The sequence below is a fragment of the Athene noctua genome, chromosome 30, assembly GCF_965140245.1.
Source record: "Athene noctua chromosome 30, bAthNoc1.hap1.1, whole genome shotgun sequence".
NCBI classification, from domain to species: Eukaryota; Metazoa; Chordata; class Aves; order Strigiformes; family Strigidae; genus Athene; species Athene noctua.
This window is the reverse complement of record NC_134066.1, coordinates 2,803,008-2,830,691: the sequence shown is the minus strand read 5'-3', so window position 1 is coordinate 2,830,691 and position 27,684 is coordinate 2,803,008. Positions and strand designations below refer to the sequence as shown.

At 61.4% G+C, this 27,684-nt stretch overlaps 1 protein-coding gene across 4 annotated transcripts; it reads left to right on the top strand.

Annotated features, from left to right (window-relative positions):
• Positions 1-70: 70 nt before the first annotated feature.
• SARNP (SAP domain containing ribonucleoprotein) lies at positions 71-27,608 on the top strand. Of its 4 annotated transcripts, none has more exons than XR_012635333.1 (12): positions 71-205; positions 674-773; positions 935-981; positions 1,865-1,932; positions 3,189-3,240; positions 5,753-5,826; positions 6,260-6,288; positions 6,832-6,857; positions 7,837-7,905; positions 23,734-23,823; positions 25,586-27,128; positions 27,222-27,608. XR_012635333.1 is itself a non-coding variant. In XM_074929568.1 (12 exons), the coding sequence occupies exons 1-11, from the start codon at positions 170-172 to the stop codon at positions 25,625-25,627; spliced, it is 633 nt and encodes a 210-aa protein (XP_074785669.1). In that variant the 5' UTR covers positions 71-169; the 3' UTR covers positions 25,628-25,672; positions 27,222-27,608. The 4 variants fall into 4 exon arrangements, 3 of the variants coding, with proteins under 3 accessions (XP_074785669.1, XP_074785667.1, XP_074785670.1); XM_074929568.1 differs by having other exon boundaries at positions 25,586-25,672; XM_074929566.1 differs by having other exon boundaries at positions 25,586-27,608.
• The last annotated feature ends 76 nt before the right edge of the window (positions 27,609-27,684 follow it).

Genomic DNA, 27,684 nt, shown 5'->3' with positions numbered 1-27,684 from the left:
GGTGGGCCAATAGCGAGCGTCAGGCGCGGGGGCGGGGGGAAGGACTGACCAATCGCGAGCGGCGGTGTTGGGAAGCGCCCGGAAAGCGCCGGTGCAGGACGCGCGGCGCTGATTGGGCGATGCGCGGCCGGCGGGGGCGGGGCCGGTAGCGGGCTGTGGGGGTGACAAGATGGCGGCGGAGACCGTGGAGCTCCATAAGCTGAAGGTACCGGCCGAGCCGCCGCGGCCGCGCGCTCCGGTAGCCGAGGCCCCGCCGGGGAGAGGCCGCGGCCCGGCCGGCGCCGCCCGGTGACCGGGAGCCCCGTGAGGCCGCGCCCGGCCCGGCGGCGCCCCCGCCCCGCGTAGGGCCCTCGCGGCCGCCCCTCGGGCCCGCGTCCCCCTCAGCGCCCCCGGGAGCCGCCTCCCTCCTCCTCCTCCTCCTCCTCCTCCTCCTCGCCGCCGCCGCCCGCCCCGCGGAGGGGCCCGGGGCCCCGCCTCCCCCCGGGGCCGCGGCCGGGGAGCGGTTCCCCGCGGGCCGGGGTGGGGGGGTGACCCGGTTCGGGGGGTGAAGCCCGGGCGCGCGGCGGGTGTTGGACGCGAGGAGGCGCCTCCGACCCCGAGTTCCCGGGGCTCGTCTCCGCTCTCCCGGTTCCGCGCGTTAACCCGCGCCCCGCGCGCTTCCCGCCCCGCGCAGCTGGCCGAGCTGAAGCAGGAGTGCCTGGCCCGCGGCCTGGAGGCGAAGGGCAACAAGCAGGATCTGATCAACCGGCTCCAGGCCTACCTGGAGGAGCACGGTGGGTGCTGGGGGGCTCCGGGGGGGGCCAGCGGGGGGCGAGCGGTGCCCGGAGGCCTCCCCGGGGGGGACCGGGCAATTCTCGGAGGGGCTTTCCCCGAGAAGCCGGAGATCCGCCGGGGTCGTTTCCGACTGCGGTCGCTCCGTCCTTTTCTCCTCCAGCTGAAGAAGAAGCGAACGAAGAAGATGTCCTGGGCGAAGAAATAGAGGTAAATGTTTTCTCCCGGCTGCGCGGCGGCGCCCGGGGCTGGGGCTGTTTTCAGGCGCCGTTGTCGTTCCCTCTTGGAGCCAAACCCGCTGGTTTTCGCCCCAAACGCCCGCCGTTGCCTGGGGAGCGGGTGGGTGGGGCAGGGTCTCGGCGTGTGGCTGTTCCGTCTGTCGGTGGCCAGCTGGACTCAAACCTCACCCTCTGGTTTGTTCGTTTTGTTTTTTTTTTTTTGCCACGAACTGACCGTCAGACGTGGCCGGGGCACGGGGCGCCGTGAGCAGGGGTCTGTAAGAGGCCACCCGGTGGGTGCGGGCTGGGCTGGGTGGCCCATGGGCTCTCCCAGTGGGAGAACTGGGACCCAGCCTGGGGAGGCGCTTTGTGCTGGAAACGCCCGCAGAAGCTGCTTCTCCCAGCTGCCAGGGGGAGGGTGAGGAAGGTTCCTCCCCGGCTCCCCGAGAAATGCCCCGGGAGGAGCGAGGTGGGTTTTACCGCCCGACGCTGAGCCCCGGGTGGTGCCGACGCTCCCCGCTGCGGGCGGGAGCCTCCCGGGTTTCTCCCTCAGGTCGGTGCAGCCCAGATCTTCCAGCGAAGGGTTAGCGAAGCCGAACGGGCGTCTGCGTCCGTAACGGCGGGCGTTCAGGCCCTGCCCGACCGAGGCTGTGAGCGCGTAATCCCACTTCTTGCTGCACGCCTCGCCTCGGTGGGCCGCGTTAAACGCGTAACAGAGACGTTTCGGGGTACGCGTGGGCCCAATTCCAGGCGTGAGCCTTTAAAACCAGGGAGAAGCCGAAAGCCTCGACGAGGTCCCCGCTGTCGTGTTTCTCTGTGGCTCGGCTGGGCGCGGTGCCGCTTCCCTGACCTCCTCCCAACTCCTTGGCTTGCAGGAGGAAGAGCAGAAGCCGGTAGAGCCGCCCGTCAAAGTGGAAGAGCCTCCTGTAAAATCGCCTGACGTGTAACTATCCTCCCCCAGCCGACCCGCGGGGCGCGGGGGCCGCGAGTTTCCTGCGGCCCCGTCTCAGAGTTTGGGCTGAGGGGAGGCGGTGGCTCGTGTTAGAGCAGGGTCGTGGCCTTTGCCTCAGCCCTGTGTGATCGTCCAGCGGCCGGTCGCTCTGTCTCTGCCTCTGTGGCTCGAAGGACAAGCCCCGGGCTTGTGGCTACCGGGCCTGAGGTGGCCTGCGGGCAGGAGGGGGCGTCCTGTGCCCGCCGAGCCGCGCCGGCACCGCCGCCAGCGCCAGCTCCCAGCCAGAATTGCTTCCTGTGAAAGAGCCATTAAACCATTACTACCTTTCAGGGCATAAAATGAGAAACCTGTCCGGGAATTGGGAACAAAAGCCACGCGTTTTTCTAAATGGGAGACCTTAATGAGGCTGGCTGTGACCCACTGTTTTATGGGAGTTGTTTGGAGGAGGAGGATGCTGTTTCATTTAGCCTGGGAACTTCCGAACGTTGTCTCTTCCTCTTTTGTTTCCCCCCTTGAGCCTGAGCTCTGTTTTCGGAGCATAAACTTTGGAGCACGCCCACTCCATTATATTTTCGTGCAGCCTTTTTGGCGGTCCCGCTGTTGCCAGCGGCGCATTGTTCGGGAAGTGTGTGTGTCTGAAATGGAGCCGGGGCTCGGGGTGCTGGTGCTGACCTGGGCACAGCTGCCTGGGGCTGCCCCATGAACTAGAACAGAACAATCCTTTGTCTTTGAGGGCCATAAAGGAATAAAGCTCCTCGGGGCTCACAGTCGAGGCTTTGGGCTGCCGGGAGCCTTGCGGTGGGCAGGGGGGTGCTCCTGGGGGCGCAGGCCTGTGTGTCCCCCTGGGGCTGCCCAGCGTTGCTCCTGCCTCGGAGGCAGTTGGTCCTTCCCCGCCTCCGTGGTGGGAATCGGGCGAGAGCGGGGCCGGTCCTCGTGCCTCTTCCAGCTCCCTTCCCTCCCTCGCCCGAGGAGTTTGGGAGCGCTGAGGGCGCTGGCGCGGCCGCGCCTTGGCTGGGTCCTCCTGCCCCATACCCTGGGTTCTAAACCCCACAGGCTTCATCTTCCCTTCAGCCTCGATACCAGGCTCTAAACTTGCCCTCGCAGGGGGGCGCTGGCTGGCGGCTGCTCTCGTTTTGAAGACAGGCCCTGGGTTCGGCTGGCGGCGGGTGGCTGGGAGAGGGGACAGGGCCGCGGCCGGGACGCTGGCGGGAGCGGATCCGACTGATTTCTCTCTTTTCCCCCCCCAGGATTACAGAAAAGAAGGTGGTGAAAATAACGTCGGAGATATCGCAGATGGAGGTAAGGTTCCTTCCGCGGCCTCTCCCTCCGAGGTGTCTGTTTCCTTGTTCCCCTCGTTCAGAGTCTTTTATGTGTCGCTGAGGCACCGTCAGCGTTTCCATCGTAAACCTGCTGTATTTGTCGTTGATTTTTTTTATCACCGAGCGACCCCCAGCGCGTTTCCTCTGACGGGGATCTCTGGGGACAGTCCCCGGTGTCCGTTACCGCCTCTCTCCTCGCTGCCGTTTCTTTCCGCCGCCAACCACCGTTGAACCCCAACCCGGGCCGTGCCCCGCGGCGTGCCCCGCTCCGGGTGGTAAAGGCTGGTCCGTCTGAGCCGCCTCCCTTACGACTCTGGGGGGTAAATTGTGGGTTTTTTTCTCTCACAAAAGGCGGAAGGTTCCACCAGGGAGTTCACAGGGCTGCAGCACGTCCCTGTCCCTCGGGACCTGCTGCCAGGCCGGTGGCTTCAGACACGACAAAGCTTTGAGGGGACACTGGAGAGCGATCGGGCGGGGAGGGACCGACCTGAGCAAAGGCTCATCTTTATCTCCTTTAGCCTTGCCACATCTGCTGGGCTTACTTAAGACAAACTCACTTAGAAGCTGCCGATTCCTCTGGGAAAACTTTACAAAACTTTTGAGTTTCAGGAATCTGATTGTGCTTCTCTAATCCCCCCCCCCCCCCCCTTAGTTTTTTCGCTCGTGTTCCATAAGAAAGAAATCACTATGAAAACACAATTCTCGTCTCCCTGCTGTTCACCACTACTTTAGAGTTTTAATCTTCTGTTTGGGACACGAGCATTTCCACAGCAACGGGGGTGATGGCGCAAGCGGAGGATTATGACCTCAGGGAGAGCGTCATGAGGAGAAACGTGCTCCCTGACGGGGGCTGGAGGAGCTGCCCCGGGAGCCGCGTCCCCCGCGATGTGGGGCTGCTGCTCCTGAAGGGAACTTGGTTACCCTTTGCTTTTCTCCACATTCTGCCCAACCTATTCGCAGGAAAGGCAGGAAAATGACTTTTTTTTTTTTTTTGGGCCGAGTGTGAGTCAGCTGGGTCCCAGCAAAACTGTTGTAGATGGTTTTTGAAGATAAAAGGGGATTATTTTCCCATATGATGCATAACTGAACGCTGGAGACTTAATGTGGGTTGTTGCAGATGCTAGAAATAAGAGATGAGCTCAAAAAGCGAGGAGACAAATTCCTGGGAAAGGGAGAAACGCACTCAGATGAGAGCCCAGGCTGAAATCCAGTGGTTTGCTGGGATGGCTGGAGCCGGGGAGGGTGACAGAGCGCCCGTGTCGGGGGGTGCTGGGGGCGCGGCGCCTTCGCGTGGCTCCAGTCGAGTCCTTCCAGCAGCCGCTGCTTCAGGTGTTTCCTTTGGATGTTCTTCAAAGTGTCAGAAAGAATAAGGAAATGTGCTTTGACCCGAGTGGCACGTTTTGCTGCCTTTATTGTTTCTACTCAGCTGAGTAAAAGCTCCTCGGTACCGACACGGTTAGGAGTGGCTCCTAACCCAGCTTTTCTAAACATTTATGTTTTGATGCACATGTTTATTACGCTCCTCACTGTGCTTTTGGCTAAAGTAAATGTTTCCGTTAAAATAATATCTGTTTCTCTAACCTTTAAAGCACCAACCACATTTTTGGGCCCTTGTGTAATAATAAAATGTTAAATATTTCCCTTAAGCTTTTCAGGGGATTTGATACTCGTGGGTGCAAAGCCTCGTGCTCGCGCCGTTTCCGAGCTCCCCCGTGCCCGGGGTGGGTGCTCCGAGCCAGGCTCTGGGCCGAGGCCTTTCTGCGCAGCTGAATTTCGCTGCTGGTGGCAAACTCTGCCCGAGCCAAGGGCGTGAATAGTGTCGCTCTCCTGTGAAAAGGCTTGTGGCAGTGAGTTCCCTGAAAACACACACCCCCCATCCCCTTTCGTTGCGTATTTCTTTGGTCTTTTCCGTAGGGGCGAAGAAAAGGAGATCTTGTTTGCTGCTTCTTGCAAATCATCCGCAGGCGGTTGTGCCTACCGCGGGCTTCCTGCCTCCGGGAGGGCCACCGGGGCCGCTGCCTTTGTAGTCCCTGCCAGGAGCGTGGCTCCTGTCCCCGGCCCAAGGGGCTTCCCCGGGCGCGGCTGCGGCCTGGGCCCATGCTGGCACCTCGTGGCCCCTTCAGAGAGCCGCCCGGCTCCGCCAGCTGCCCGCCGGTCCCCTTCTCCTCCGGCACGTCCCCTCTCCCGCTCCCTGAGCGGTGGCATCGCTTTTTTTTTTTTAAATAAGTTTTTTTTTTTTTAATTAGGCCTGTGCATATGGGATCGTGCGAGCGCTTGTGGTCAGCGTCGGTCCCGGAGGCTGCGGGGTGGCACAGGGGGTGTGGGGGGGGGTTTGTTCCCCTTACCAGCCCGTGGTGCTGGTGTGACGGGGCCGTCGGAGCGTTGTCTCCCCGCCTGCTGCGTCCGCGTGCCTCTCCATCCACAGCACCTCCTTCCTGTACCCTCCAACCCGCCGCTCTTCCTCAGCTGGCTCCTTTCTCTCCCTCCTCCAGCGGATGCAGAAGAGGGCTGAGCGCTTCAACGTGCCCGTCAGCCTGGAGAGCAAGAAGGCAGCACGGGCAGCCCGGTGAGTGCCCGCTCGGAGCCTCCTCCCTCCCTTGCCCGGGCGAGGGGTCGGAACCAGGAGCTGGTGCCGCGCGTTGGCCGGGGGGGTGCGGGCGCCTGACGGGGGGCGCTCGGTGCTGGCTCTGCTTCTTCCTTGGGCTGAAATACCGGGGACGCGTCGGGCACGGTGACTCTGGACCGACGGGGCGATGAAGGGGAAGACGGTGAACCCTGGTGCCCTGAGGGGCTTTCTGCCGCCCGCAGAGCGGGTCAGGAGCTGCTGCAGCGATTGCGGTGGCCGCTGACAGCCTCTGCCAGCGCGTCCTGCCCCCAAACCAGTTTTCTCAGGTGAAAAATATTTGGAGGAAAAGTTCACACCTGAGACTTGACGCGCCAGGTTCTGGCCGACCTCATCTTCGCCGAGTTTCTGACTGAGCTCTGTTTACCTTTGGCAGGTTTGGTTTGGCCACAGTTTCGACTAAAGGTGAGGAGGTGAAACCCAACCAATCCATGGAGTGACCTTACTGCAAATATTTAATTATTCCCGGGGAAAAAAAATTACCGGTGGGGCCACCTTTGGTTTTGCTTCTGTCCCTTTTCCCGGCCACACCCAGGAGCTGCGAGCGGGAATTGGGAGGAAAAGGACACGGGGTGTTCCCTGAGGTGCTGGGAGAAGTGTCCGAACTCCCGTTTTTCTGAGCCCAGGGGGAAGGCACCGGCCGGGCGTTCCTGTGGCACCTCGAGCGCCGTGCCCGGCAGCCTTTGGCTTCCCAAAGCGCCGCTTCGGCTGCCTGAGCGAGGGGGGACGGCAGCAGTTTTGGGGGGGGAGAAGGTGATTTGAAGGCGAAAAAGCAATTGGGAGGCTGGTTGTGTAGCGAGCGGGGTGGCAGCTGGGAGGGACAGGAGAGCAGTTCCCCAGTCCCCGATGGGCAGCGCCGCAACTTCGCTGTGCTGGAAAAGATGCTGCTCCCGATGCTCCGACTCTAACGGGGTGTTTTGTTTTTTTTTTCTTGCCTCCTCCTTTCAGGCCTCTCTGCAGACAGCAAACCCACGGTAAGAAACGCTTCTTGTTCTCGAGTGGCTGCTGGCCGGGCCTGGCCCGCGGGTTGCGATTTGTAGGAAGGGGTTCCTGTCCGTAGGGGGGAACTGTGGGCACGGGCCGGAGCCGCGTCCGTGGGGCGAGTTTCTGTCGCGGCCCCCCCGGGTGTCGCTGAACTCGCCGGGTTCGCTCCCCGCGGCCGCCCCTGGGACGGTTTTCTCAGATGAGCTGATTTCAGTGAAACTCTGAAAGGAACAAAGATGGTGTCTGGGGTTTTTGCACATGCCTGACTTGCACTCTGTTGTTTGGGTGGAAACGGAATGGAATCGGAATTCCAGAATGGAAATGGTGAATGACCCGTAGGAAGTTGTTTGGGTTTTCCTGGCCGAGGCTGCGTCGCCTGTCCCGTTTCCAGGTCGGGGGCCGTGCAGGGCGCGGGGCTCTGCTCACCGGGCAGCGGGGGACGAGCGGGACAGAGCTGAGCCAGGACGAGGCCTGTCACCGGGGCGTAGAGTTCCGGGGGTCCGACGGGCTGGGTGCTGCGTCGGAGGCTGCTCGGACGGGCCCTGCCTGGGTGTCGCGCAGGTTTCGGAAGGGTGAGGGTGCAGCGGCGCTTTGTGAACCGGCGGCAGGCGGGGAGCAGGGAGAATGCTTAGGGGTGCTGGCGGGTTTGCCCAGGAGGGCGTTCCGTTCCTGTTCGTGTTGAGCCGAGCGGTCCCAGGTCCAGGCAGCTCCCAGGAACCGTCGGACACGGCCGCTCCCTTGGGAGGGGGAGCGGCGCTGGGGGGTCTGTTTGTCCTTTGGTTTGCGGAGGCGAAGGGACGGACGGGCAGATCCTGGCAGCTTCGTTTGGGAGCCCGGTCCTGCCCCGCGGCCTCGGTGCTGGCAGAGCTGCCGGTCGCTGTGCCCGAGTCCGGGAGGAGCTGTCCCTTCCCGCTGTCCCTGCCACTTGAATGTCAAAAAAAATGTAAATTGTTTCCTATGTCTTTGTAGGTAAACATGGATAAATTAAAGGAAAGGGCTCAAAGATTTGGGTTGAATGTCTCCTCGCTCTCCAAGAAGGTAAGGTGCCTTGGCCTCCAGGACACTTTGCCCCTCCAGATGAGCCGGTGCCCCGGCTCGTGGCGCCGTGGCCGCTCGGAGCCTTCGTGCTGCCGGAGGTTTTACGTCTCGTCCTGAGCGCCGGCCCCCGGGGAGCCCCGTCAGCGCCGCTTCCTTCCTGCCCCCCTCCCGGTTGTTCTTGCGGGGGTGACTCCGGGCATGGCTGAGGGCGCGTTACGGCTCGTAGGGGTGTGGAATTTTCAGATTGTTCCCCGAATCTTCGCCTGGGAAGAGCCGCCCTTCGGCGGGCCGGCGCGGGCCGTTGCCTTCCCGGCGTTTGACTCGCGCTGTGCAAGTGCCCGTTTCTGGGGCGGTGGGAGCCAAGTCTGTAATGAGCTCTCTGAAGAGAAGGCATCCAGAGCTCCCTGGTAGGAAATAACCCTTTGAAGTACAAATGAGATGAGCTTTGTAGGGGGACGGATTTGGTCTTAAAGCTGTTTATTTTTTCCAAGAGAGAAATACAGGGGAGCTTCTGAGCGCGACCCCTCCTCGTCCTCGTAGCTAGGAAGAGGTTTAGCTCAGCCCTCGCGCTGCCTGCGGGGCTGTCGGTGGGGCTGGAACGGTGCTGGGGGGGGCCACGGGGTGTGCGTGGAGGCAAACGTCTGCCGGGGAGGGGTGCGATCATCCCCTGCCCAAATGTGTTTGGTAGCAAACGGGGGAGAAGATGAATTCAGTGTGTTCGGGGAAAACAGAAGAAAGGATAAATATATACTCGGAGATTAATACAACATCCTGTGTGCTTCCCAAACAAAAATAGCCTTTTCCTCTTCTGGGCTGTAACGAGCCTCGTGCTGCAGCACTGTTCAGAAATAGCGGTGAGGGAAAAAGAATCGTCCAGCTCTAGCAGCTGGATGGTGTTGGCATGGAGACCTCTCCTCTCGCTGCGGAAAAGGGTAAGAGCCAGGGGAGGTTCATCTTCTCTCCATCCCTGTGAAATAAGCCCCTCTCCTCCTCGGGGGGATGGATTTGACCTTTTCCGCTGCATGTTTCTCCACGTACGAGTGTTCTGCTTTATTCCACCGGCCCTGGGAATTCACTGATGTAGAAAATATCTGGCATTGGAGGTCGCTGTTCCCCCCCCTTCCCTCTCCTGTCCCTTTGGGGGTGGGGGAAGGAGGCCAGTGCATTAAAGCCGGGATATGTGGAGCTCAGGGTGAGAGGCTGCTCAAACATCATTAACCCTGTCACTAGGAGCTCCCATTTTTCAGGAGGAATATATGCCTTGTCAGTGTTTATGGCCGTGGCCTTCCCTGGGTAGGATTGTGTGGCTGCAGCTTAATGAAGCCGGGCTTATGGAGGGAGCGGGCTCCCGTGGCCCCCGCCCCGGCAAAAGCCTGCACCCACCGCAGCGCGAGGGCCGAGTCCTGGCCAGTGCCCGCGGCTCGCTGCGTCCTCACGAGCTCCCCGTCGTCCCGACGGAGACCGACCCTGGGGACAGCGACTCGCCCGAGCTCCGGGCTCAGTGGCGGGGCCGGCTCGAGCCCCCGGCTTGCCCGGGGCCGGGCTTTGTGTGTCCCCGGGAGCTCTGGGAGCGGTGTCCAGCGCCCAGGCCGGCCGCGCCGCGTCTCTTTTTTTGTTTGCTCCACTGGGAAGCCGAGTTCATGGGCTTAGAAGTGGCTTCTCCCACTGAGCAGAGCACACTCTTGCATTCCTGGGAGGAATATTATTGGTTACTTTAATTAGCTGGTAGCATTGTGCTTCCCACCTGGGTGCTCTTTATAGCTTTTCATTATGGAGCAGCCTGGCAGTTGCGAATGTTTACATGTTTCTTGGCAGGTTTTTATACCGTGCGTCGCAGCAAAAACTTTACAATAAACCATTGTCTCCAAGGAGCCACACTTCATTTCCTATTCAAATTGGTTTGGGGAGGGGTGGGGATGTGGGGGGGAGAATCGTAGCTGAGGGGGATTGCAGACCCGCTGTGAGCGGGGAGCGAATGCAGAGCTGCGCTAGTGGCTGTGAACTCATCTGTAGCTTTGAACCCCCCTTCCCCCTCTGTTAGCCCTCTGGGGTAGGAATCTTTCAAGTTTAAAATCCTCTTCCTCTCTGCCTGAAGGGAGAGAGAGACCCTGGTTGTGGGCGAAGAGAAAGGTTTGGCTGTGCCGGAGCAGAAGAGGCAGGTGCTCATTTGTCTCAAGGCAGCGCGGGGCCATCAAATTAATTTTTAAAATAAATCAAGCAAGCGTTTATCTCCCCGTAGCACTGCCTCTCCCCTCCGAGGCCTCCTGTTAAAGCACACGCTCGCTGACCTAAAGCTGCCATCCCTTGACTCCCGTTAGTTGTACTTAACCCCCCACGCTTGTCTGTGTTCCCTTTCTCCCGCAGCTGCTCCCGGTGCCGCTCCCCGGGGGAGGGTGTTGAGCTCCGGGTTCTCCGCGCGGGCTCTGGGAGCTGCCGGGGCCGGGACTGGGACTCAGAAGCGTTTCTCCGAGGGGGTGGTTTGCTCTTTATCTGTAAAATAGCCTCGTACGTCTCCCGCTGAGAAAGCGTTGGCACCGAATGGACAGCGAGAGCCCTTGGGATGACATAAGAGCTCTGCTTGCCACCTTTGTATTACGTTATCAAATACCTTTCCCGATGCGAACAGATGACTAAAATAATTGGCTTTTATAGCTCCTCTCTAACGTGGAGGTCTCGGGCTGCCTCAGGAACAATTAGCTGATTAACCCTCGGCCGTTCGGAGCTTGGGAGCAGGGAGGTGAAGCGCCTCTGCTCCGAGGTCGCTCCGAGTCAGGAGCCCTCGCTCGGAGCCCTCTTCCCCCCGACGCCTTTCCCCGAGCAGGGGGGGTTTCTCCTCAGCCCTTCTGGGGGTGAAACAAAGGATTTTTGCCGCAAATCTCCCTGCGCGCGCCCAGCGTCGTCCCTCACCGCCGGGAGCTCGGCCCGTCGCCCCCCCCGCGACTCCTCGGGGCCGGGGGGAGTCTCTGTGTGGGGTGAGAGGTGAAGCAATGTGTCTGTAGCGCGGCGGGGCGGGGGACGCGACGCTCCAACCCGGCGTCCCCTCCAGTAACTTCGGTTTCCTTTGCCTGGCTGCAAATCTCCCATTTTAGAGCTGGAGCCCCGCGGGCGTCCCGGCTCGCACCCCGAGCGCTGCGGTGTCGCCGAGAGGCCCCGGCTCCCCTGGCTCGGAAGGGTTAATGTTTTAATGCGGCCATCAGTCTTGATTCTAGATTAATGCTGGTTTAATTCCAGTTAATGAGAACGTGTTTGACACGGAGCGGATCAGAGCTGCGCTCGCCTGAGCTCAGCTGGCCGGAGCTGGCGGCTCGGCTGCGTGACGTTCGTGTGGTGGAGGGGAGCAGGGGTCAGTGGACCAGCAGAAAGTCTGTGTGTGTACAAAACAGCTAAATGAGAGAGAGAAAACAATTGGCTTAATTGTTTGGCTTCCAGCAAGCTTATAATAACGTGCTGAGGAGGAATCCTTTTCCTGGATAATTTTTTCTGCCTGCAATCTTTCCAAACACCCCCTGCCAGCCCCGGATGAGAAGCTATTAACCACCAAGGAAGCAAAGGGTGGTGGTGGAGGGGGGAGATGTTGGCAGAGGAAAGGAAAAAGGATTCGTGGACGAGGGTTGTTTCTAGCGGGTGCCGGGGACGGCCGTGTCGTGCGCGGTGGCATATGCCTGCGTGTTTGAGGAGCGTGATTGGCTTGTGCGCCCGGTTTGTTGTCAAGAAATGCCTCTCTCTGTCACTTTGAAGAGACGGCTCCCGCATTGTTTGAAAGGGCTCGTGCCCCTGAATATTATTTTCTTTCCAAACTTCACTTTTTCTGGCTGTCGTCAGCTTTGTGTCTTTCTGTTGCTGTCCTCTCCGCTTCCTACCCGGTCCCTGCTGCGGCGGGGTGGAGGGGAGCTGTCTCCTCTGGGTTACAACCCAGCCCCTTCTCTTCCCGGGTGCTTCATCTTAATTCCTCTTTCTCTCTCACCTTCTCTTTTCCCTCCCGCAGCGCGCCGTGATCAGAATATATCTGAGATGGCCCAGGGAGGTGTCGTCACCATCCTGGGGTTGTGTTTGTCCTGAGCAGTTGGCGGCTCAGCTGCCTGTGGTCGGCACGTCGCCGCTCCGGGGCCGCTGCGCAGGCTCCGCTCTCGGAGTGGGTTTGGAAAGCGCTCGGTGCCACCTCAGAGTTTTTCTCCCTCGGAGCAGCGTCGCGGTGGCACGTGGAGGGGCAGGACAGCGGGCGGGGGGGAGCGGGGACGTCGTGACAGACCCTGTGACAGACGCGAGCGCTTCTGCCCCGCTGCTGCGCTCGGGCTTTCCCCGCGCCCTGAAATTCCCGTGACGTTGTGCTTTTAAATCTTAATGGTTTCAGGTCTTTAAAAAAGCTGCTTTAGGTAATTTTTAAAGGATTTTCCATCTCCCTCTGAGTTGGACTAGTGGTAACTAAGGCAGCTGGCTGTACAGAGGGAGAAGATTAAAAAATAGGTTTAAAGAGTAAAATGAAAGCAAAGCGCTTTGAAACGCTCCTCGTGCTTTTACTTGTTACAGAAACTTTTCAGTAATCCTGCAAAAAGTAGAAACTAGGTCAGACAGAAGAAGGGAGCTGGAATCCTGTGGGTGGGTGCAGAAACGGAGGTGGAGGATCCAGACGCAAACCGGCGCGGCCGGCACGGAGAGGTTCTGTGCGTCCTGGAGGCCGGCGGGCGGGAGCGGCTCCGTGGCAGACGGCTCGAAGGTGCCTTTTTGTGCCTTTTTGTGCCTTTTTGTGCCTTTTTGTGCCTTTTTGTGCCTTTTTGTGCCTTTTTGTGCCTTTTTGTGCCTTTTTGTGCCTTTTTGTGCCTTTTTGTGCCTTTTTGTGCCTTTTTGTGCCTTTTTGTGCCTTTTTGTGCCTTTTTGTGCCTTTTTGTGCCTTTTTGTGCCTTTTTGTGCCTTTTTGTGCCTTTTTGTGCCTTTTTGTGCCTTTTTGTGCCTTTTTGTGCCTTTTTGTGCCTTTTTGTGCCTTTTTGTGCCTTTTTGTGCCTTCGCTGCCGCTGAGCAGGTCTGACCTCAGACAGGGCGCAGCGCCCGTACCCAGGGGGAAACCTCAGTCAAAAGATAAACCTCATCTTGAGGAGAGAAAGAGCAGTTTCGGGGCGCTCCCGCCATAACGCTTTTGCAGGTGAGCGCTGGAGAGCGTCCAGCCCCTGGGAGGGCTCGTGGAAACCGAGCGCTCAGCCTGGAAGAAGGGGTTTTTCTCGGCTGGCTGCGGGCCAGGAGCCCCGCGCGGGCCCGCGGCCGGCTCTGGGCGCGCTCCAGCTGCGTGCGGCCGCGGCTCCCGGCGTGCGCCGGCCCTGCCCGCGCCGCCCCTGCCCTCGCTGCCCCACAAAGCGACGTCACCGGTCTCCACGTTGGGCCGCTGAGCGCGGGCCCGTTGGTTTAAGATAATGGGAAGTGACAAGGTGAAGAATAGTGCTGGCAGTCACGGGCGTTTTCACACGAGGGTGCTGTAAGCGAGGCCTCCGCCGCCCCTGCCCCCTCCCGGGTGGCTCGGGGAAGGGCTCTGGCAGCATCCCGGGGCGAGGGCAGCGCGGGCCAGAGGTTTGTGTTCGCCCTTTGGAGCGCGGGGAGGTTGGAGTCTTGCTTTTAACACTCCTGCACCCACGGGGCCCTCCCCGCCCTCGTCCCGGCTGTGGCGAAGCCGGGCAGCAGCACAAAGGCCGTGGGGGGGCTGGTGGAGGCTGGTGACGGGCCACTGGCCGGGCTGGCCATGGGGCCACTGCTGGAGCCACAGGCACGGCAAAGGGGGGCTCACTGCTCTGCCCGGGGGTGAGCCTGGGTCCTCCCGGGGCTGCAGCCCTGGGGAAAGTAAGACCTGAGGTTGCAAGAGGAATGTAGAAGTTTAACAGCCCTCAGTTTTTCTCCCTTTTGTGGTTTTCGTTTAAGACAAAGCGAGTTTCCCCCAGGGACACGGTGGTGGCTTTCGCTGGCCCGATGGGCTCTGGCCAAGGGCGACGCAACAGCCTCCTCTGGGAAGAGGATTTGGGGTTGCCAGTCCCGATCCCCGGTGACCCAGCTGGCACACGACAGGGTTGTGCAAGGGAATTCTGGTTTTGTGTTTCCTAGAAGGCAAATAACAGGGTTTTGTCTAACCAGCCTCTTCTCTGGCGTGTAACTGAGGGCAGGGGGAAGGAATCTGGGTTTGCTGCTGGAAGCAGAAGCCTCGCTGCAGCCCGAGGAGCCCGAGGCCGAGTGTGTCCCGGGGCCTGCAGCGCCCCGAGCGGGCGGATTCCCGGGAGGGAGCGCAGATGAATTTGAGACACAAGTATTGGATTGAGCCGCCCTCGGAGGGGTTGTGGCCTGCTCTGGACAAGGCAGACCCTAACAGCGTGAAACACCCTCGAGGTCCCTCCCTCCGTGGCCCTCTGCGTTGCCCGTGGGCCCGCAGGCACGTAACGGCGCAGGAGGGCAAGCGCGGCGCTCCCGGGCAGCCTGTCCCCGTGCCTCGGCGGGACGCCGGTACCTTCCCGTTGTGCCAGAAGGGTTCAAGTTCAGGTGTGCAGCTGCGGGCGAGTCGCTGTGCCCGAGGGGCCGCGAGGCCGAGCCGGCGTCCCGGTGCTGTGACCCTCCGTCACCTGTGCTCTCAGCTGCTGCGATTTCCTCCCCTCTGGCATTTCCTCTCCGGCAGATCCAAAATAATTTCCCTCTCTCCTGCTGCCTCAGCTGCCCACACTCTTGTAAATCTTGGCACCGGCTTCGCCCCCGTCCCGGCGGGCGCAGGCGCCGCGTGACAGCGCTGGGGGTCAGACCTGCCCCCCCGGTCTCCAGGTGGGGTTTTCTCCGTGCTGTCACCGCGACCAGGCTCCCCTCGTGAACCCTCTTTGGGCAGACCCCCCCCGTCCCTCTTGCTCGTGCTCCGCTGGGGATTTTGCTCCTTATCCGCTTTCCTGAATTTTCAGTTCCGGACTTTCTGCCTTTGCGCTTTACCCGGGGCTTTGCGAGGGTTTAGTTCTGGCTTCCCCGTGAATAAGGTCCACGTCGGGCGAAGGTGGAGCCGCCCTCTGCTCCGCTCGGCGCGTGAGCGGCCGCGGTTCTGGTGCTGGGGGAGTTCAGGGCTGGAGCGACCTGGCTGTGGGAAGGTTTGGGGCTGCAGGGATTGGGAAGGGGGAGCTGAAGGAGCCCCCAGGGGCCCCTGTGCCCGCCCAGGGCCGGCCCTCGGCTCTGCCACCCCGGGGTCGGTGGTGGGATCCGTACGCGGCGTCACCGTCCTTCTCGTGGCACTGGGAGCTCCTGGGCTCGGGCACGTGAGAACTTCTTGGGCCCTTCTGCGGCTGATGAGCCTGCGGCTTGTGTTACCGTTTGCTTACTGAGGGTTGTCTCCAGCCTTTGCCTACGTGGGATGAAAAAACACCCGTTGAGGAGACCCAGAACTTTGTTCCCAGTAGAAATATCGGCTGGGCGTCCAGCTGCCCCCCAGAAGGGCCCGGGGAGGCTTCTGCTGGGCGTCACCGGCGCAGCACCGCCGGGGCTCGGCTCCCCCAAACCCCCCGTCACGGCTCCACCGCCGTCCCGTGGCAAAGGACGAGAAGCCGTTGTGAAACCGCCGCAGGAGAAGGGGCTCGGGGCTGCGCCCCGGCAGCGGTTCCGTGTTTACCGTTACCCCTGGAAGCTCCCCCCACCGCCCCAGCCCATCGCACGCACTTACCCCCCCCGCCCCATGTCATTTTAAAAATAAATGCCGAGAGCAGCGCGCGGGGTCAGGGCCGCTCCTGCTCGCGCATTGATCCCGGCAAACCTTCGGGGAGTGGCGCAGGGCTCGCTCCCGGGGGGGGGGACAGCGCTGGGGGGACTCTCTGACCTCCCTCTGCCCAGTCATCTGGTTCTTCATTGGTCCCCGCTGTGAAACAGAACTTCGCTTTTGTCTGTAACACAAATACATCTTTTCCCCACCCCCCCTTTCCCCCTCTATTATGATTCAATCAATGATGTCATTATGTCCCATTCAGGGGCTCTTGAACCACTTGGCTGCAGGAATTTGGAGGAGAATGGCAGCGCCGGCTCTCGCTCCGGCCTTCCACAGCCTCAACCCGAGCAGCAAAGTCAGTTTTCCCCTTAACCCCTCTTCACCGCGGAGGACAAAAGTAAAAACAGCCCCAAACCCCCCCCCGGTGACACGCATGGAGGGGTGCGTGTGCCGCGAGGAACGGCTGTGGGTGAATTAAACCCTGTGAGCTTCTGCGGAGGATCCCTCCTTTCCACTGAAGCCTTTTAATTAATTAAGAGAACTTAAGCAGCTCTTCCCGTTCCTGGAAGACTCCGGCGGTTCCACGTCCCCCGGCAGCTCTGGGCTCTGCGGTGACGTTGCGCCACGTCCTCGGGCTGTGGCTTTGGAGGGGACTCCGAGCTTCCTCGCGCGCGCGGTGCCGACGGCTTTGTGGGAACGTCAGAAAAATCTCTGTGAAAGCAAAAGATCCGTGAGCTTGGCCCCTAAAATGTTTTCCCAGTCTTAGAAATTCAGCGATGAAAGGCTCTGCTCCGGGGCGGCAGAGCTGATCCCCCCCCGGCTCTGCGCTTTCCGGGGGGTTTGGGGAGCGCTGAGCTCGGGGGGAAGCTTAGAGACCCCTGAACGCAGATCCAGGACCCCCCCAAGATCCTGTGCCGGCGTGTGGCTGGGTCAGAACACGCGGATTTAGGGGTTTTTTGGATGTTTTTGCTGTGGGTGTGTCACGTGCTTTTGGAGGTTGGACCCTCGGGCAGCCGGGCTCATCCCACGGGGCCAGAAGAAGCTTCTTGAAAAACGTGGTCTTGTAATAACGTTTGGGATGGAACAGCGTAACTCCACGGGTAATTTGGTGGCTAATACACCTTTTCCTGGGCTCTGGGCATTCGGATTCTTTAAAAGGCATACAAGCAAGTGGGGGGGGATTCCTGGGGGAGGCCTGGCCGGGAGAGGAGTCGTCCCTGGAGCTGAGACGTGTCCTGCAGGAATAAATGTGCAGATTGAACAATTCTAGGCTTTAGTTTAGTCAAATATTCGCAGAGCAGCAGCTCTTTCGCTAGATCTCCTTCCATTGGAGCTCTGCTAGAATCCCAAGCTTTTAGTGATGCTGGAGAAACCAAATTAAGGGACCGTAAAAGATCCAACATAAGGGGTTTTCTGGGCGTTTTACCTACCAGGTTTCATCTCTCCTGCTCGAGGGTGGGCTGAGGGCGTTGTACGCGGGGAGGGTGTGAGCACCCGCACCCATCCTGGCTCTAGAGGTGCTGGGCTGGGTTGGGTGAAGGTCACTGGCCCGTGTGTTTCCCCTCTAGGCTGCTCTGCGGGCGTCCCCACTCAGATTTCCCTGGCCTGTCCCTGCCTGGAGGTGGCTCTGGGTGCTAGGGGGGGCTCTGGGTGCTGGGGGGCGTCAGCTCTCTGGAGCTCGGCTCCCGTTGCCTGGGGCAGGGCAGCGAGCGCCGCAGTGGGGTTCCCTGTCCGGAATCTGATGGATTTGACCCTCTACACCACGGCCTCCCTCCGCGGGATTTTACCTTGGGGCTGCTCTGCTCATCCCTGAGGATGCTCTGGGGTGGGGGGGGAAAGGGTGAAAATCCAAGCGTCCAGCCTGGAGGTCAGACGTGGCGTCGCCTGGGGGAAGGGTTGGCCCGTCGGCGCGGGGACGCGCAGGGTCCAGGCCGGCCCTCGGCTCCAGGCGGTTTGGCAGAGAAAAAAGTTGGGTTTAGGAGTGAATCGATCATCCAGCCTTGGCTCTGCTGCTCCTCGGAGAAAGCCGGCCCGAGTGCTGGGAGAAGGGCTGAGTTCCGCCCGGCGCCGTGGCGGTCAGGCTGGAAGTTGTTTCTAGATTGGTGTGAAGTCTCTCAATTAAACTCGGGGCAGCGCAGTCGCCTTGGCGGGGGCTGCTCCGCCCGGCCCCTTGCTCCCGCAGGCTGCCTCAGTTTGCCCTGGTTGTATTTTTGCTGGCGGGTCAGGCTGGGGCTGCTGGAACTTATTGCTGAGAAATCGTTCACCTTTGGGGTTGGGGGTGCTGGGCGCTCGCCTGCCATCCCAGAACCCGAAGAGAAAAGCCGCTGCGAGTCAGAATTACGCCGCGTTCCCTGGGATCCCCGCGGAACAAACCTGCGTGGCTCCGGGGAGCGGCTTTGGTGCCGCCCGGGCGGTCCCCGCGGGCGCGTTGGCACCCGGAGGTCTCTCATTCTGCAGACTGGCTGCGGCTTCACCTCCTCCGGCCGGGACGTCGTTCCCTTCGGCGGCAGCAGCGCGTGGGGGGCTCGGCGCGGGCGCCGCTTGCCTGGGAAGGGTTAAACCTCGCCGGGGTGTGTTGCCGTTTTTGCGCTTGTTGGGTTTGAATAGAAGGGATGTGTGGTTGTTGTGTTGTTTTTGTTTTTTTTTAATTTGAGGCTAACGTGCAATTCAAATCGTGTTTAGTCATCGCCCGATTGCCTCTTTTTAAGAACAGCTGGACTCGCCGAGGAAAACTCTTGCTCTGCCAAGTGGCTTCGGCGCTGCCGCCGGCTCCAGAGCCAGGTGTGTCATCCCCAAACACGCTCCGGGGGTCGGGGCCGAGGCCGGTCAGCTTTGGGAGGGAGGATCCCCCTGTGAGCACCAAATGATGTTTAATTTGCTGTCTGGTGGGCGTGGAGAGATGAAAGGCCCCTTCCGAGGCCTTTTGCCTTGGGGTGCACCTGAGAAGCGTCTCCGTCCCGCGGCCCTGCGGCGCTCCCGGCGCCTTGGCCTCGTCCCCACGTCAGGATGGAGGAGTTCTCTCCAGCTGGGCGCTGGGAGAGGTGCGGGCGCACCCTTGGCACACGGCTGCGACTTTCTGCTCTGCCTCCCCTGCTGATCCCCGCTTGGGACGAGCGTAAAACTTCTGGCTGTGAAAGTCTGAGGGGACTGGACACAGCCCCCTCAGACCTGCCGCCTGTCGCGGCTCACGCAGAAAAGCAGTTGGGTGGTTGTTTTGCCTTCCTGACCTGTTTCCCAAGACGTTTGTGGGAAGGAGGGACGAGGAGCACGCTTGCGGTCGCCCGTTTCCTTTAGCTTGTGTAGAAAACCATTGCGGAGAAGGTGAGTTCGTCCAGGGAAGCAGCCGGTCGCTGCTCCCGCGTCGCTCAGGGCTTCCTTAGCGGGAACGAGTCGGCCGGGACCTCTCCGGGGTTTTAAACAGCTCGTGCCCTTGATCCTTCCCATCTCCTTTGCTAAATAAAGACCTTCAGGGACCTGCAGCTCGGGCTGTTCCTGCGCCAGGCTCGTCCCAGGTGCTTACAGCTGGTTTTCACAGGTGAATTAAGCCAGAAGATCAAACTTTGCTCCAACTTCGGGTGACTTTGTGGACTAATTGGTACCGCAGCTCCCGGGGGGTGCGGGCCGGGCTCCGCGGATGTCGCCGCTGTGAGCTGGCGAAGGGGACGTTTCTCTGAAGCCCCCGGTTGAGCTCCTGGCACTGGGGGGTTTGGTGTCTCCTTTCCGCGGAGTTAAGGCTGTTTAATGCTTCGCAAATGCATCGGGGCCCTTGGATCCGCCTACGTGGTGTCGTTCTGGGGGAGCTGCGCCGCTCAGGAGTCGCTCCTCCGCCGCAGCAGAACGGAGGGTCCGTCCAGCACCCGGGTTGTGTCCGGGACTGTGACAGGGACCTTCGCGCCCGCTCCTGCCGCGTGTCTCTCATCGCAGCGGAGCCCTCGCGCTGGTGGAAGGCTGCGGCCGGCTCCTGCCTGGAACGCAGAGTTGTGGGTGGGAAGGGGGTGGAGATGGGAAGGGGGGCGTAAAGCGCACGTGGAATATTTCAGTATAAACCCCGGGCTTCCCTCTCGCTTCCCGTCCCCTGCCGAACGCTCGCCGGAGTGAGGGAGCTTCGACTCCAGAAGGACTTGGCAGCGCTCGGGGAGAGAAACGGGAGGAATAAATATGTTGAGATGAATTTCAAAAAGGTGGTGGGTGACAGCTGTGCGTCCCAGGATTGGAGTGTTTCGGAGAATAAAACCATCGGTTGCTGTCATTCACCCTCCGGGTATGAAATTGGAAGCCCAGTTACCCTTGAGTGTTTCATAACCTTTACCTTTTGGAGGTCAAGGCCATGTCATCATTAATCTACCATCGCCTGAAAGCCTCGGGGCTCTGCTTTTCATCCTGCCATCCGTCATGCTGCGCCGAGGTACCGGAGAGTGACCAGAAGGGCCGGGCTTTGGACACACATGTGGGCACGGGCCCACCCGTCCCCCCGAAGGAAAAGGCCGAGGATGCGCTTACGGAGCCTCGTGTCCGTCCCCGCATTTGTGATGAGGCTACTCGGGCCTTCATCTGCAAACCCGGAGCGGTTTCCTCCCGGGGATGCTTTAATCTGCGGAGAAAGCGGCGCTCTCTGCCCCCGCAGCGTGAAACTTGGCCTCGGGGGCAGCGATTTCACAGCGAGGGGGCTTCTGAAAATCCAGAGCGGGCGAAGGGGGCGAGTGGTTCCCCTGCCCGGGGGGAGCTGCCTGAGCCGGGGCAGGGGCTGGCCGGCAGCTCGCTCGGGCTGGGCTCAGGGACGCGCGGGAGGAATCAGAGGAATCGCTTACTGGGAGCTCGTGGGTGCCGGGCGCCGAGGGCAGGGAGATGCTTTTCGGTGCTCCGGGACGGGCTCTCGCCCGCCCTTGAGGAGCGAGGCCGGCGCTGGGCTTTCCCCTGGGTCAGAGCTGGGGCCCTGCGGGGGGTTAACCAGCCTGTTAACCAGCCCGTTAACCAGCCCGTCACAGCCCAGCGCTGCAGCCGCTGCTCCTCGTGCCACTGCCACCAGAATCGCAGCCAAGGTGGGGACAAGTGGCTGCCAGGTCTGCGCAGGGAGTGGGTGCTCCAGCCCGGCTCCCCTGGCCACTGTCAGGGCTCCCCCGGCCACTGCCAGGGCTCCCCTGGCCACTGTCAGGGCTCCCCTGGCCACTGCCAGGGCTCCGCACCACCAGTTCGTGCCTTTTGGCGTTAACTCTTCCAGCACCAGCTGTAGCCTTCTCCCGGGAGGGAGGGAACGGTTCCGTTTTTACTGGCTCCTTCTCCCTTTTGGGAATAAGCGATAGGAGCCGGAGCGCGAGTGGTTCAGCCTGGATTTGGTCGGTGCTGACGATTCCGCTCCGGAGCGGCGCGGCCCCCGCTGCCCTTCCCCGGCGCTTCCCCGCTCGGATCACTTGCTTCAAAGGAAAAAAAAAAAAAAGATTGCTGGAAGCCCGAGGTCCCTCTGGGTGCTGCGTGGGGCCGCTCGGAACGCCGTGGAGGGACGAGCCCCCTCGTGTCCTTCCCTGCCTGGAGAGGTGACATCAGCCTTGGGGACAGAAGGGCCGGATCCTGCCCGGGGCGGGGCAGCGTCAGCCCCCGGCGGCCGAGGGGCTTCGTTCGGGCGAGGAGGGACCCGGACCTGGCACGGAGAGGATCCCGGGGCAGATTCCCGCGGGGGGGCTGCCGGGAGCCCCGTGCGGAGCTGGGCCCGTGCCCTGATCAGATTTAGGGGTCGAAATCAAAGCTTGGGGCTGGCGCGTGGCACATGGCGTGAGCGCTCCCTTGTCCCCAGACCGCAGGAGAGACTTTCGCTTCAGGGCTCCGAGTCCTTCTAAAAGCTCTTTTTTTTTTTTTTTTTTCTCCCTCCTTCTTCTTCTCCCTCACCCCCCTTTTTTAGACAAACTACAAAATAACTGTCGTGGCGCGAGTGCAAAGGGAACAAGCCTAGAAATAGTAAGGTTAGAAAATAAATCTGACATCCTGCCAGAAAGGTCAGCTTTCCCCGCAGAGCCTGGCGCACCCATTTGCACGCCGGAGCACGGCCCCGGGGCACTACCCGGGGTTGATAGATGCAGAGATAGCAGCGTTTTGATAGAGGTAATTTTCCTCAGATGGGTTTCAGCACCCCATGAATCAAAACCTGTCAGCGAGAAGCTCAAGATGGAGTGAAGTTTATTGTACGCGTGTTTGCATCTGACACCGGCGTGCTAGGGGGTCAAGTGAGCGAGATCATTAGGACCGTGTTGATTTAGGAGGACGGTTCTGTGCTTTCCCTGCAGGGCACTGGCGGGGGCGGGAGGCGTGGGGGCAGCTCACCGAAAAAATAAATAAAAACCTACAGCTCGCCGCGGTCCCGAGGAGCCTCCCGTGTCCTTTTATTAAAGACACAGCGCTTTTCTCCTTGAAAGCGGCCCCGGGGATCCTCCCGCTCCGGGGATTTAAACCACGGGGCAGCGCCGGTGGGTCGTAGGGGCCGGTTTCATGTCGCTGAGGCACAGGTTGGATTTTCTTTGTGTGCCCGGGGTTTGCGCCCCCGTCGCGCTGCTCCAGCGAGCGACTTTCCCTTCCCCGTGACGAGGATCCCTCCGGCCTCCTTTGTTCACAACCCTCAAGTTTCGCCGCTCTTCTGGGACGTTGCCTCTTCCCGAAAGCTGCAATAATCCCGTGCTGGGGCGGGAGGGGGCTCTCGCCGCGGGACGGGGCTGGGGGGGGGTTATCTTTGCTCGTGGCTTCACCGTCCGACGGGACGGGCAGGACAGAGCGGGTGGGTGCGGGCGGCGGCGGCCTCTGACGGGGCCGTTTCCAGATCCCGGCTGCGGGTTCCAGCGCCCGGCCGGGCCCCGTTGCCGCGCCAGGAGTCACGGCGGCGCCGCGGGCGCCTCTGCAAGGTCCGACACGGCGGGGAGGCCCCTCCGCTCGCCACCGGTGCCGCTGCCGCCCGCCTCCACCTGCTGCCGCCTCGGTTTGTGACCTCGAGCTCAGCCGGATCGGTGTCCAGCTCGCTGGCGCTGCTTGGCCCGATAATTCCAGTTGATCCGGGTGGAGCGCTGGCACTTGGGGTGGGTTTTCTTGGGGACGGTCCCTTGTTCTCCTCCCGCCCGCTGCCCCTTGCTCCGAGCTGCAGGCGCTGGCACCTCCGGTCCCCCAAGGCGGGGACCCCACTGCCCGTGAGAGCTGCTGGAGGGGGCTATGGGGTGGTGAGAGCTCTGAGATGCCCTTAACGTTGGGGGGGGGCAGCGGTGTGGGAGCCTGGCAAAGGGACCGGGCAGCCCTAACGGCAGAAATGGCCTGAAAGAGGCACGGAACGGCCAGAGGTGGGAGTAAATCCGCAAAAAAAAACGGGTGCGTGGAGGCTTTTAGGAGCGCTGGTGGGTTTGGCCGTTACCAGCGGTCGGGACATCGGCGCGGGCGATGGCGGTGGAGGTAAAACGGCCCCCGGGATTTCTGGAGGAGCTCGAGGAGCCGGGATCGGAAGGCTCTGGGGAATGTCAGCGGAGATTTGCTCGCTCGGGCTGGAAATAAATGAAATGAGACTCGGGAAGAGAGGGCGAGCGCCGAGCCTCCGCCTCCGACCGAGAACGTTTCCGAGAGAAGCGGCGCAGCCCCCGGAGCGTGGGGGTGTCCGTCGGGACCGCCCCGTCCCCAGGGGCATCGCGAAGGTCCCTGCGACCGCTGGAAACGCGCCCCCAGACCCTTCCTAGGCCCCGTCCAGACAAAGGGGGGGTTCTGGCTGCCGAGGCCGTTTCCTTCGCACGCGCCCCGGCGCAGCCGCCGTGACGAGCGCCGTCCCGTCCTTCCGCCCTCCGCCAGGCTCAGGATTGAGCTCGGAGCGAAGAGACGGCGCCGTAAGGACGGGGAGGGGGGGCTGTGGCTCTCTTTGGGGAGGTCGTGCTGCGGGCCGGGAGGGGGACGCTGCCCTGAGCCGCCGTCGCTGCCCGACGCACTCCCGGGAGCTGCCGCGGCCGAGGGGAGCGGCTCCGCGCCCGGCGTCCCCGCCGCCTCGCTCCAGCTCCTCGCAGGTGCCCCGGTGCCGCCTGCGGGGGGGCCTGGGGGTAGGAGGAACGTGATTTAGCGTTAAACGAGTACCCTGGGGCCTCGCCAGCAAAATAAATCTTCGTCCTTCTTTGTGCCAGAGCGAAGAAGACGAGAAACTGAAGAAGAGAAAGGAGCGGTTTGGCATCGTAACGAGTTCGGCCGGGGCTGGAGCGACAGAGGACACAGAGGTAAAACCTCCTGAGGGGACGGGGAACCGCCGCGGGGAGCGGTGACGGTCCCGCCTGCGCGCCCCAGCCCCCCCGCGCCGCCGGGGGGCCGACCCCGAGCTGGGGGGGGGCTCTCCCGTGGCCTCTTGGCCTCGGCAGCCAGCGTTGGGCTCCCGCCGGCCGATCTGTCGGGGTTTTTCCCCGGGTTCCTGCGGGAAATCTGCCTCCCGGGAGCCTGCCCAGGCGCGGGAGCGTGCCAGCACGTGTCGGCGTCCGGCTTCTCCTCGTGCGGGACGGCACGGATCCTTCCAGAAGCGCCGGGGGGGCACAGCTGCTCTACTCCAGTTTCTCCCACCCTGGTTCCCCCTCCCCTCGCTCCGAGCTGACTCTCCGCTCCTCGTGCTCTGCAACTCCCCGGCGGCTTCCCCTCGGATGCTATTGTAGGTCTTCATCAGTAAACCCCCCCGAGACCCCCGGGTAATGAGGATCGAGATGCTGACCCTGTTTCCAGCTTCTCTCCTCCGTGCTTTGTTCTGTCCTCTCTGCTTTTGGCCCATCTTTTAAATTTGTAACCTCCTCAGGGCACTTCTGTGCTCTTTTAGGTACGTTTTCCCCTTTCTCCTACTTCAGATCGTTCCGAGGCTCCGCGCGGGCCGAACCCCGGCGCGGTAGCTCCCGCCCTCGGCTCGGCGGTGAGGCCGATGGTGCCACGGAAATGGGGCCCCGGCACGGCTCAGCCGGACTCGGGGACCCCAATCCTGGGGACAAAGGGACCCCTCGGGGCTGGGGGCTCCCCCCTTAACAATCCAGTGGCAAAGGTTGTGGCAGGGCGAGGGTTGGGTCTTGGAAACCGCTTAACCAGACGGCTCCTGGGCTCGCCAGACGCGGAGTGGGTTTTGTTTGGTTCCTAAGAGCAATCTCAACAATTCAGGTGGGGTTTGGGGGATTTTTTTGTTGTTTTTGTTTTTGTTTTTTTTTTCTTTCTCCTGCGTGTGCGTGCGTTTTGTTTTCGGGTTTGCTGCAGAGACGCTGCCCCGCGTGAAGCGGGGAGCGGCGTTCCCAGCCGAGCCTGGGAGAATGAGCCCCTCCGGCCCGCGCGGAGGGGGCGCCTGGCCGAGGGATTCCATGCTTTTCCGTTAGGTCACTCGGAGATTGTGCCTGGAACAAAAAGGTCTTTTTACTGGTATTGTGTGCACTCAAATGCACCTTTCCCCTGGAGATTCTTGATTAGGGCTTCTGTTGCCCCCGGGCTATTTATCCTGCTAAAAATTAAGATTTATACGCCCCTCGTGTATCGGCTTAAAGGCATATCTGAGAGACGCAATAGTATATTTAATGCGTTTTAGTGTGTCCCTCTCACCTTTTCCATGAATAGGAGAGTGTTAACCCTTTGCCCTTTTACATTTCCCACCTCCCCACTGCCTGGAAGGGTTTCCAGGCCTCTGAAGTCGGCATTGTTCCCAGCTCAGCCCCTTTGTAGCGCGTTGCCAGCGCGGCGCGGTGACTCCAGCAGCACTGTATCTCAGGCACTGGATGTTTCCAGTGGGTTTTGGGGCGCCCTTTGTCCCCACGTTGGGAGAAAAACTTCCCAGCTCCCGTGAACTCACTTGGTGTCGGTGCCCCGAGGAGGAGGCCGGAGCCACCGAGCTCTGGCGTCGCTACCGATACCAGATTTGTAATAAATTCTCCATCAGGTTGTGTGTGGGATTTTAAAGAACTTGTTCATTGGTTTCTTTTTTGGTTCTGATTTTTTTTTTTTTTTTCTTCTAATTCCCCTTTGCAGGCAAAGAAGAGGAAAAGAGCAGAACGCTTTGGGATCGTCTGATGCCGGGGCTTTTTAGCTTCAGCCCATTTGCAGTGTGCCTCTCGAGTGCGTGCATCCTCTTTCTCTCTCTTTCCCCCACTCTCTTTCACTCCCACACTGTTTCTCTAGTTCTTAGCGATGAGTAGACAGGGAATCCCCCGTAGTTGTATGATTGTGCTACTTATTTTTTCAAGTCACGGAATTTAAAAATGAAGAAAAGTTGAGCAAAAAGAAGAAACCGTTCTCGGTGCATCCCCAGCAGCCGGCGGCCCGGTTGTTGGCAGCAGCTGGTGCCGGAGGGGCCGTGGGGTGGGGAGGGGCGGTGAGTGTCCCGCTGCCCCCCCCCCCCGGCCCCGGTGCCACGAACCGGCAAGGCAACGGGCAGGTGGAGCAGCGGGGGGGCGCAGGGGCTGCCTGCGAGGAGGGACGGAGGTGCCGCGGCGCTTTCCCAGCCGCAGGACGCCCGGCTCGCGCTCTCCCTTCGCCGTCCGCCGCCGCGTCCACCCCCGGGGCTGCCCCGCTCCTCCCCGGGAAAGGGCCCCGGGGCTCAGCTCCAGGTTCCGTCTCCCCGCAGCAGCCGCGCCAGGAGCTGCCTCGTCCCGACGCCACGCGAGTCCTGTCCCGGGCCAGCGCCCCCCGGCAGCTGCGGGGTGACCCCCGGGGAAGGGGTTTCTCCCTCGTATCGTCTCACGTTTTCCGGGAGGGAGGGGGGCGCGCGGTGGCCGAGGCGCGGGGCGGTTCCGGGCCTGCCGGGGCGGGAGGTGCGGACGAAGCTCAGCTCCTGCCCGTGTCCCGGCGCGAGGGCGAGAAGGTCGCGATGCGTTTGCGCGCGGAGCCCGTTCTCGCCGCTCCCCCATCCCGCCTCCTCGGGGCGGCTGCGCTTCCCCGCTCCCTCCGAGGCCGGTGAAACGTTTTCTCTCCTTGAAGAACAAACCGGCGGAGTCGCTTTGAGCCGTGTCCGCTCTCAGCCCCGAGCTGCGTTAACTCACAGACGCCCTGAAGGAGCCTCGACCCTCCCCGGGAGCGCCGGTGCTGCCCCGGGGCCTCTCTTGAGGGTGGGAGCTCTCGGCAGCTGCCCGGGGACCCGGGTCCCTCTGCCTTACCCGTGACCCTTCGGGGGAAGTTACAAAAAAAAAATAATTTGGCCGAGTGACGCCAAAGGCAGCTCTGCCGCAGGTCGTGGGCGCTTCCCCTGCTTTGGTGATTCGGCGGCACCTTCGTTCTCGGGGAGCTGTGAGGGGCAATTCCCGGGGCGGCGGCGCGGGTGGGGAGCGCTGGAGCCGGGGGGGGGACTGGAGCTGCCCCGGGTCCGTCCCTCCTTTGCCCGGCTCAGTTTCCCTCACGAGCGTCGAGTTGTCCGTCCCGCAGGCCCCTGGCCCGAGCAGGGACCCCCCCGCTTGCCCCGTTTGGGCGGGTGTTGTGGCCGGATCCTCCTGCCCCGGGAGCCGCGTCCCAGGTTCCGATTCCTGCCGCAGCCTCGTGCCCGAGCGGCGCGTCCCTCGTCCCCGCTTGGGCCCTTGAGGTGCGCGCAGCGGGGGGGGGGGGTGTGTAAATCCAGCTCTCCACAGGCGCAGACCTGATTCTTACTAAGCAATATATATATTTTTTAATGTAGAAGTCTTCAAACCGCTTCTGTTCCGTTGGTGTTTGCAGTCCGCCTGCGTCCGCGTGCTCTCGGTGCCTCAGCAATACCCGGACGTCGTTCCCCTCCCACAGGGCACCTCAAAGCCTCGGGGGCTCCGTCCTGCGTCGGGGTGTCGGTGGCCGAGTGAATCGCAGCTCCCTTGCTCCTTCCTGATTTAATGTAATAACGTTGGGGGTTTTGTTCTTTTTTTCGTTTGGTTGTTGGTTTTTTTTTTGTATGTCAGATTTTGTAAGATGTATTTTCTATTTGGCTCATGATCTTTTTTGCTGGTTATTTGCTTGAAATGTTTTGTAGTGTGCCAGGGCAAACACTGCATTTCATTCTGGATTTCATAATAAAACTGCTTCTCCAAGGCAATCCTGGTGTCTGGCGCTTCCGTGCGCGGGGCTCGTCCCGCCGGACCCCCCCTCGCCGCTTCCTTCCGCTGCGAATC

Excerpts from the sequence above, each read along its gene's own strand:
- SARNP (XM_074929568.1), top strand. The coding sequence starts at position 170 with ATGGCGGCGGAGACCGTGGAGCTCCATAAGCTGAAG. Across the intron at positions 774-934 it reads GGCCTACCTGGAGGAGCACG|CTGAAGAAGAAGCGAACGAA; the intron begins GTGGGTGCTGGG and ends TTTCTCCTCCAG. Across the intron at positions 6,858-7,836 it reads CTGCAGACAGCAAACCCACG|GTAAACATGGATAAATTAAA; the intron begins GTAAGAAACGCT and ends ATGTCTTTGTAG.